Source organism: Schistocerca americana, chromosome 1, assembly GCF_021461395.2.
Source record: "Schistocerca americana isolate TAMUIC-IGC-003095 chromosome 1, iqSchAmer2.1, whole genome shotgun sequence".
Classification (NCBI taxonomy): Eukaryota; Metazoa; Arthropoda; class Insecta; order Orthoptera; family Acrididae; genus Schistocerca; species Schistocerca americana.
Window position 1 is genome coordinate 1,075,547,477 of NC_060119.1, and position 10,997 is coordinate 1,075,558,473.

General features: G+C 38.1%; 1 protein-coding gene across 1 annotated transcript in view; it reads right to left on the reverse strand.

Moving 5' to 3' along the window:
• The window catches only part of LOC124549874 (S-phase kinase-associated protein 2), a 116,154-nt gene extending 105,765 nt beyond the window's left edge, over nt 1-10,389 (reverse strand). The window contains exons 1-3 of the mRNA XM_047125272.1: nt 10,266-10,389; nt 9,892-10,063; nt 3,726-3,915 (exon numbers count right to left, since the gene is read on the reverse strand). Coding sequence (XP_046981228.1) covers nt 3,726-3,915; nt 9,892-10,063; nt 10,266-10,357 — 454 coding nt within the window. The 5' untranslated portion in view covers nt 10,358-10,389. The remainder of the gene's footprint in view (nt 1-3,725; nt 3,916-9,891; nt 10,064-10,265) is intronic.
• Between the last annotated feature and the right edge of the window lie 608 nt (nt 10,390-10,997).

The window sequence follows — 10,997 nt, forward strand, 5'->3', positions numbered from 1 at the left end:
ACTAACCTTTTTATGGGCCCCAATGAAGGGACATTCTTAAACAACTTGCTGCCAATTAGGGTGTAACATCCCATCAACATCGAGGTCATATGAGAGAGCATAAGCTCAGAATATTTCAAGAATGGGTAAGGAAATTTTATCCTTTCAAAGGAATAATCATTTTTATGGCATGATTTAGGGACACCATGTAAATCTAAATCTGGATGGTTGGATGGAGATTTGAACCACTGCAGTCCAAAGTGAGAGTTCAGTGCTAACTACTGCACCACCTCACTCAATCTAATCTTGTTCTCATGATCCCTACAAGAGCAACATAGTATATTCCTATGGTTGTCATTTAAAGGTAATTCTTGAAACTTTGTAAGTAGTCTCTCTCAGAATAGTTTGCATCTATCTTAAAGAGTTTGCCAGTTCAGTTTCCTGAACATCTCTGGACACTCTCCCATGGGTCAAATTTGAACATTCTTATTGTCATTCTCTGTATACTTTGATAATTGTCTGAAAATAAAAAATTAAACTTTTCACTTGAGAGAAGACTTGAACCAAGGACCTCTCGTTCTGCAGCTGCTCACACTAACCACGGGACCACGGCACTTCTGAGCTCACACTCTCCTTGATGTTGCCTATCTTGTGCATGGACTACTCAGTTTGTATATTTTGCTTACAACTTATAACTAAATCTGAAGGGGGTCCGATGGGGAGGTTCCCTTGTCAGTGGTGTTGACTACTGTGACGAACACCACCTCCATTTACCATTAGCCTACACTATGTGATCAAAAGTATCTGGACACCTAGCTGAAGATTACTTACAAGTTTGTGGCTCCCTCCATTGGTAATGCTGGAATTCAATATGGTGTTGGCCAAACCTTAGCCTTGATGACAGCTTCCACTCTCACAGGCATACGTTCAATCATGTGCTGGAAGGTTTCTGGGGACTAGCAGTCCATTCTTCACCGAGTGCTGCACTTAGGAGAGGTATCTACGTCGGTCGGCGAGGCCTGACACGAAGTTGGTGTTCCAAAGGTGGTCTATGGGATTCAGGTCAGGACTCTGTGCAGGCCAGTCCATTACAGGGATGTTATTGTCGTGTAACCGCTACGCCACAGGCTGTGTATTATGAACAGGTGCTCGATGAAGTTAAAAGATGCAATCGCCATCCCCGAATTGCTCTTTAACAGTGGGAAGCAAGAAGGTGCTTAAAACATCGATGTAGGCCTCTGCTGTGATAGTGCCATGCAAAACAAGGGGTGCAACCCCCTCCATGAAAAACACGAATATACCATAACACCACCACTGCCGAATTTACTGCTGGCACTACACAAGCTGGCAGATGACGTTCATTGGGCATTTTCCATACCCACACCCTGCCGTCAGATCACCACATTGTGTATCGTGATTCGTCAATCCACACAATGTTTTTCCACTGTTCAGTCATCCAATGTTTACACTCCTTACACAAAGCGAGACATCGTTTGGCATTTACCAGCGTGATGTGTGGGTTATGAGCAGCCGCTCGACCGTGAAATCAAAGTTTTATCACCTCCCGCACAACTGTCATAGTATTTGCAGTGGATCCTGACGCAGCTTGGAATTCCTGTGCGACGGTCTGGATAGATGTCTGCCTATAACACATTACAAACCTCTTCAACTGTCAGCAGTGTCAGTCAACAGATGAGGTCGGCCTGTACGCTTTTGTGCTGTACATGTCCTCCGCATTTGCACTTCACTACCACATTGGAAACATTTGATCTAGGGATGTTTAGGAGAGTGGAAATCTCACATACAGACATGACACCCTATCGCCTGACCATGTTCGAAGCCCGTGAGTTCCGCAGAGCACCCCATTCTGCTCTCTCACTATGTCTGATGACTACTGAGGTCACTGATATGGAGTACATGGCAGTAGGTGGCAGCACAATGCACTCAATATGAAAAACGTATATTTTTGGGATGTCTGGATACTTTTGATCACATAATAGTTTATCTATTCAATATATGTGTAAGCTTCCCCCAAAATACCACTGTCATGTATTTCAGGTTCTAACCCGTTTCCTGTACCTAGTACAAGAGTGGTTTAATAAATCTGAAAAATTTCCATGAAATAATGGAGTGTTATTGTAGCACCTTCATGGTAAGCAAGCTTGATTATTCCAAGGATCGTACAAAGAATTTCAACACTGTAATACACACTTTATTGTTGATAGCCATCTGAATTGTTTGGTGTGTTGACTGTGATAGAAAATGGAGAAAACCTACTTTCGTGTTGTTATTAAATATTTTTAAGAATTGGTCTGCTGCACAAATCAAAACAGAACTGTATCAAGTTCACAGGGACTATACCATCATTTAAGACCATTTACTTTGGATAAATGAATCTAAACATGGTTGTACGAACACCTAAGCCGAAGTGCATTCCAGTTGTCCAACTGAGGTCACACGAAGGGAATCATTAAAATCCACGATATGGTAATGCAAGACTGTCAAATAATTATTGCCGAGACTATAGGCACCTCAAATGAGCAAGCGCATAATATTCTGCGTGGAGAATTGGCTGTGAAGCTGTGGGAGGGGTGGCTGCCACAATTTCTCAGTCGACTAGAAGCACATCTGGCATAGCATCTCAACACGCCAGGCAATGTTTAATCGCAATGCATGAACGTTTTTCTGCCAATTTGTGATCGTTGATGAAATCTGGATCCACTATTACACGCCAGAGTCAAAACAGCACCCAAAACAATGGTCAAAGGCTAGTGGAAGTTCACCGAAGAAGGCAAAGACAATTTTGTCAGCTGCCAATATGATGGCTACAGTTTTTTTAGAGATTCCCATGGAATAATCCTCACAAATTACTCAGAAAAAAAGCAGAATCATAACTGGATCCTTTCATGCATCATCATTGGGTCATCAAACTTTTTCAAAGAAAGGTTGGTGTGAGGAAAGGTGCTATTTCACCAGGGTAATGCACCATCCCACACAGAACTAATGGTGAAAGTTCTCGAGTTAGGCTTTGAATTGGTTCCTTATCTACTCTATTCACCAGACTTAGCTCCAAGTGACTCCTTCCTGTTCCCTAACTTTAAATTCTCCCTTGCTCGGAAGAAATTTTCAACAAATGAAGGAACGATAATTGCAGTCACGAGTATTTTGCACAGCTTGACAGAACCTGTTTTTCCAGTGGGCATTAGAATCACTGGAACAAGTGTGTATCACCCAAAGGAGACTATGTCAAGAAAGTGAGTTCATGACAAACATTTTTCTAGCATTTTTACCAGACTTATCAAACCACCTCCCATATGTGAGCTCCACTGCTTTCTAGGAGCCCTTCAAACCCTGACACTGTCAGTTCTGCAGTTGATCACTACAATTTTAATACATATGACTATAGTGGCTTTGGCTGACTAAGTAATAAACCTCCCCTCGTCAAGGGTATCTTATCTGTCAGTCACATTGCATTTTGCTCTATTTACTACATGTGAAATAGCGTAACTCAGTACGAAAATTTATTTGTGTTCAAATATTTTTGCCCATGACAAATCTGCCCTGTGCCTCCTCCCACAAACGAATACCTAAAGCTTCATATAGTAATGCAAATACATACAAGAAACTTAACTAGCAATGATGCAAAACAAAATGTAAAATTGTTTCTATTTAGATAAACTATACATTAATTGTGACAATTTGTGAATCAGCTATTCTAATTTTACTAGTACTTTTGAGGACCTTACCTTCACCTTCAATGGCAGAAGACCGAGCTCTTCGATAGAGAAAGAAGTCACTGGAAATGGCACCATCATCGTCAGTTTTAACTTCGTCCATGGTGCACACTTTTTTGCTATGTGCAGGAACTTCAGAACTGTTTTCTTGCACTGTACTTTGTCCACCACTCACTGCATTATCAGTACTTCTCTTATTAGACTACCAACAGAACCATGATTCAGCTATGTTAGATAAGACATGCCAATTAAAGATCACAATAAGAAAATAAGTTTAGGAAAAAGCTGTAGAGAATGCTGAGATACTGCCAATCTGCTTCGGCAAGTGATAATGTTGGTTCTGTTGTTGTGACAATTATCTGTGCTGTAGTCCAGGGTGTAAGTTAGGTTAGAACACAAATTTGGAAAGAACAACAAGTGTTTAACAACAAGTGTTTAACAACAAGTGTTTAACAACAAGTGTTTAACAACAAGTGTTTAACAACAAGTGTTTAACAACAAGTGTTTAACAACAAGTGTTTAACAACAAGTGTTTAACAACAAGTGTTTAACAACAAGTGTTTAACAACAAGTGTTTAACAACAAGTGTTTAACAACAAGTGTTTAACAACAAGTGTTTAACAACAAGTGTTTAACAACAAGTGTTTAACAACAAGTGTTTAACAACAAGTGTTTAACAACAAGTGTTTAACAACAAGTGTTTAACAACAAGTGTTTAACAACAAGTGTTTAACAACAAGTGTTTAACAACAAGTGTTTAACAACAAGTGTTTAACAACAAGTGTTTAACAACAAGATACATTTTTTAAAAAAATGTTGGGTAATGCTTGTCTTTAGCATAACTCGACGTCTACATAGGGTGGAAGGCTGCTGTTTTGTTAAGTTTGAAAAGCCAAGAAATGTGTGACAATATTTTAAAATATTCATTGCATATGCTACACTTATTTATGTCCCCACTGAAAACCCCTTATTTTACTACTGTGGCCAGATATTTTCAAGTTTTTAATGCCTGAAGGCTTCAATAAAATGTGTCAACCATAAACTGACTTATCCTCCACAGAGGTACCAATACTTCAATGGTTAAAATAATCTTAACTGAATTACAACATTCATAGAAATGTTACCATAAGGCTACAAAAGTTGCCATGTTGCAAAATAATGGAATAATGGTATCACCACCAGCGAGAATTTACGGTTTAGAACTTCCTGGTAGAACATATCCAGCATATAAAAATTGGGATGGAAGATTACAAATGAACAAGCTAAAGCCAAAATTGTAGGTTTAACACACTGTTTCCTGGCCCTACTGTCCACCTATCAACAACTCCCACCTGTTGCTGCAGTATTGGGCTCCACAAGATGAAAGCAGGACTTTAGGGATTACCAAAAGTACCTTTTCCATCTGCTTGCTTTGACCAGTGATGTAAAGATAGTGGCCAAGCATAAGTTTAGCATATCCAATATGGCAACCCATCACCACGCATTACATTCGTGAATAAACAAAAAACACACTTGAGCAACAAAATGAAACTAATGGGACAACAGAAAATAGGGTATAATAGGAGGGGGCAAACTAAACATACTACAATAAAAATGACCCTATTCCAAAACAAGAATGAACCAAAAAATAATGCATATTAAATCCTTCAAACCTAAACCAACCAAAAATGCAAATGACAAACAACTGTAATCAAATAGTTTGCTTCAGCTATACAGCCTCTGATATCATTAATACCTATACAACCTAAAAACGCGGTACTGCAAAATTCACTTGACCTATGTAACTCAACCAAAAACCACAATACAACCACCCCCACAAACTAATGCCACCAGACCACACTAATATAAACCAATAAATATGTTCAAAGTAATATCAAACTGAATGAACATAAATTACAAAAAAGATGCGCGCGCGCGCGCTCTCTCTCTCTCTCTCTCTCTCTCTCTCCCCCCCCCCCCCCCCCTCCTCCTCCACACTTTACCACACAGATTCATTTATTTCTACCCACAGCCCTCAGAAAGACCCCCCCCCCCTTTACGTTAAAAACTAACTACACACTTCATGGCAAAATGAATACCAGCCCAACACACCAATCATACCAATCTAGTGCATGCCGCCAAAGAGGATACTGATAGCACCAACTGTAAGTAAACAACAGAATATTACACAAGCCAACTGAGATTGCTCAAACCAGGAGCCTCTCCTATTTGCTCCTCAAACATTAACTCTGACACCACACAGAGCTCCCTGGAATGAGAAGGAACTTTAGGTAACTTCAGTTCCTTACACTGGCAGCAACTAAAACATTCAGCAAACAAACCAAGTAACTAGTAAATTTAATGACACCAGCTAAATCACAGAGTTTCAACATTATTTTTTATTTTGAAGGATATGGAAATGTTGCATACTCATTTCTGAAACCTTTGTTTACTTGAACCTCAAAAGGGATCCTTTAATCATGTGGTATGGAGCAGGGCTTGATTGGGCTAGAAATTGGGTATAACATGGCTAAGAAACATTGATCACGAGGTCAATAGAATTTACATAGTGCCCATTCCCCCACACATTTTTCTTTGGTGATTTGTAATGTATGTACATAATTCCTATCAAAATATTCAGATTTTCCTATTATGTAATACAGATTCTGAAATTACATTGCAGCTTCAGTTTTCAGAATGAAAACTGCATTAAATTTCTAACAAACAAAGAGCAAGCTGGATTACAGATCAGTATTGCCAGAACTTTTAGGGATATTCCACGTAAAGGAGTACATACAATATTTAAATGTTTAAAATTTGGTACTTTATATATAATCTTGTAGAGGCTGGACTTTTTACTGTATGGTAACTGGTTTGTCACTCATTATTGCTTTCCCTCCATAATTTGTAGCCCTTCATATAATATCGAATGTTTTTCATGTGAAGAGAGAGTGAGTAATTGGAGATTTTGGACTTTCATTTCAATTAACTGGCAGGTAAGAATTAGCATATCATTTATATTACTGTCACATACCCTAATCTATTGGATAAAGAGTATAAACTGAAGTAGGTAAACTATAGGTTGGAGTAAACAATATAATACAACAGCATGAACTTTCGTGTATGCTAATTAAGTTTTTAGACCAAGAGATATTAGAGAAAGTTATCTTGTTCAGTAATTTACTTCTTAATGTGAATGAGTAACTACTACCACTACTACAAATTTCCCAATTTCAACCAATACTGTAAAAACAGAAAATTAAAAGTGTAATGTGGCTTATGCAAGTTTGTCACCCTATAAGTCACTTAGTGCTCTGGATAAAGCCATGGCTCGAGTGCTACAATTGCTTACATTAGCAAGGTACTGTCAACTATACCTGAAACTATGAAGGTAGTTTCAATCTGGTCAGAGGGACCTGCCAATTTAAAAACAAATATATTATTGCTGCTGTACCTCAATTTCAATCATTTCATAATGTGGAAATCTATTGGAACTTATTTACTACATCCCATGGTAAAAAAAGCCTTAGATGGAATTGGTGCAGTTGCATAACGGCTTGTGAGGAATGCAGTAAAAAAAGCTAAAATTCACAGTAGGTAATGCATCAACTTTCACTCATGTAGCTGCAGGTACCACAACTATGCAGGCTTTTCATGTGTCTTGATGAAATTCAAGGAATCAATGTGAAACTTAATCTGGCTCAAATATTTTCAGCACCATCAGTACCAAACATAAAAAGCATTCACTGTACTACAAACATATCTGCTGTCTCCAAAGAATTTTGCTCCTGCAGATCATACTGAACAAACTATAGAAAGTGGGAAAATTGGAGACTTGTGCAAAGTAGGATATGACAGTAAATTCAATGCTGGAAAAGTATGCGCAGTCTTTGGAAATTCGTACTTAATCAGTGCAATGGAGTGTGCTGGTCACTATTGGAAATAGCCTGTAAATGTGATGAAATTATAAAGAAAATTAATCCACTTGATGTCAATGCAAGGGGATATTCTCAGTTCTGACTAATTGAATTTACAGTTCATTATCTAAGATGTGAAGTTCTTATAATTTTTCATAGTGCTTGAAAAGTGAAATGTTAAGTTTACCTTATTTGGCACATGTCAGTTTCATTTCTCTACTTGCAGGAAAAGTTTTTCCAACAAAAAGTAGCAAGTAACATGAGTCACGTATCATTGAGTCATGCACTTTTTTCAATCTATTACAATATTTCACATGGTATAAATACTTTTAGAAATTAGTACCTGACATTTGAATGCCAATCTAATGTGTATTTTTTGTGATAAAACCAGATCCATACTCCCAATAGTCTGAAGACACTTGACCTAAAATGCACATTAGGAATAGGATGTCCCAAATTTGTAACATGAGTCACAACATAAATCACATTCTTATTCTTTAATTTAAATGCTCTTTCCTGCTTAAATAACACTTCAACATCTTTGCCTGAATAACAGTTTACAATGATTATTTAAAAAATAAAATAGGGGTTTATACATTGATAAGTCAACCTAATAAAACACTGATTTCAAAACGTAACGAGCCACTACAGAATGTCCCTTTATCTCACATTCACATTTGTTGGCTTTGACAAATCTCTAGCAACCTCACCTTACAATGAAACCTAGACCTACAGCTACATTATCAGTTTCACCAAACCAAGATTTCAGGAAAAGGTGATGGGACACTACCACCACACACACTATTGCATAATGCCTTATTCACTACACTGCTTATTAAATCAGACTCACATGACACTAGTGGTACCAGTTGTCAGCTTTGGTCTGAAGTATTGTGAGGTGTGACATACATGCAGGCAAACAATGATAGAACAGGACACACACAACATTTACCTTGCTTCTATGTTACGTAATTGGAATTAATGTGTTATAGATTATACATCATGCACACTTCATTATGATTATATTAAAGCAAGCAGATTCAAGATTTCTAAATCACTTGCTTAAAATTATGACCTAGCTGTGGCTATTGCTGAGCCATTGCTGTCACAAGCAGACACATTGCAACATTAATGTAACTGATTAGCAAAGCTCGGCAATAAGCTGTCTATGATGAAAGTTTACCAGCTCTGTCACATCTTTTGATTTTAATGGTTCAAAAGTAAAATTATAACCAGGATACAATTAAGAAACCTGGCGATCCAAATACTCGCTTCCTAGTCTAACAGGATACGTTGGTTACTGAACTATTCATCAGCACATGTAACATGAATGTTTATCTGAGTCTAGTCAAGCTCTTTAATGTTGTAATCAGGATGGCACTGCGCTGCAAGATAAGACATGCAATGGGCAGCCAACATACTAGTAGGACTATACATAACTGGCATTCTCATCATTTAATAAGTGATATGTGCTCAGTGTTTGAAGGGTGGGAACGGTATGATGAGCAGAAAGTGGCAGACATCAAAACCACCTTCAATTTATAGACTGACAGAGCAATCAACAAGTCCTGCTTAATCCATACAGTACAGCTATTACTTCTGTTTAGTGGGTCACACTGAACATAACAAAAGTAGTGATGAAAAACATTAACATTTCTATCCTGCGGCACACACATTACAAGAGATGTCCTCAACACAAATCGCTTATGTACATAATTTTAGGGTAACTTAAGTACTGAATTACAAGATCCCACCTGTTGGTCAGTGGGCTCGACTGCACATTTGAAATGATACGTAGTAGCCCCTACCGATTTACGACCTATATGCATGCATTTTAAAAGTGATGGAGAATCTGTAAAATACACTCTTTTACTTTAAAATGCATGAAAATCAACGGTAACAAGCAGGAGGTTACAAGGTTTAACAACGCTGACACTTTTCTCACAGTACTTCACTACATGTTTCTATGCGAACGACATTCGCTGTCACATGTAAAACGCCGAGAGATCATTGGTACACGGCCATAACGCCCTCAATTTATAAGAAGGAATTTACCAAATGAAACTTCGAACTGCAGCTGAAAAATGACTATCGATAACTTTCAAAATAAACCACGCAATCCACTATTCGCTTATAACGTTACATCATTGCCACACAGCTAATCTTTAGTCTAACAGTAAGAACTGTATTTTGCTGAAAGTATGATCAATCAACATGTTATACAACGTTCTAAGGCCAAGTCTATAATACTCAAGTTTACTGATTGTGACGTTCGTACACACCTTAGGGGCTTGGCTGGAGTCACTATTTGGGTCTTCTGTAAGTTCACCGACTCCCATTTCTTCCAGAATGTCCTGTCCCATCGAATTAATAGCTGACCATGTTTCATTCACACTGCTCGAGCTGTTTTGCGAAACACTACCAGTACAGGTTTTCCGCCTTTTCACACGAGCCCTACAAAAAATGAAATTACCTGTTATGTTCAAACAATTTTCAATTCAGTCATACGTACGAGCATAGTTAATAACAACTCAGTGTAACAGGTATCACTAAGGCCAAGACTTCTAATTGAAATTTAAGATTATTCACATAACATGAATGAAAGTGATTATATTAATGCATTCCAAAGATAGATCAGAAAATAATGTCATCACACCTTTCCACTATATGCGCCTCATTAGTAATATCTACAAGATTTTCATGTAAATTCCCATTACATGAAGCTCTTGTCCTGCGGTTCTGTTTCATTTTTGGCGGAATCTCCCACCACGTACACTCTACAGTCGATTCGAAATGTTTCGATAATCGCATCCAAAGTGAGCCAAGTAAGAAGATATTCTACAGCCCTGTCCAATGCATAAAATCAACTTATTATTAATTTGGTAATTGGCAGGATGAATATTGTAGTGCCATACGAGCTGCAAACCACAACATTTCAGATAATGAAGAATAAAAACAGGAAAGCACAGTAGGCAGGTACGAAACTAGCAATAAACTGTCACCAAGTACTCGGGCCTGAGTAACATATTTGGTGTGGGATACCTTTTAGGATAGCGTACAGTACCGGAGCAGGTTGCACAAGTGCTATTGGATCATTTTAACTCCTTCCGGTCTAGTGGTCTCAACCTGAACACACATTTTTACTTTGCTTCTATATGCGGCCCACTGGTTTTATCTTGAAATCAACCCCACACACTGATTTCTGGTGACACTTAACGTCAGTGATAACTACTTGCAACAGAAAAGTGATTGCCGAACGTTGCCTGCCTTTCCAGTGTAGTGTTGCGCTGAGTAGAAGCATAAGTTAGTAATGTACTCAATTTGTGACATCTCTACAGCAGACTTTTGGAATTTAAGGCAACGCTTTTCCTTATGTTTTACTTAATGA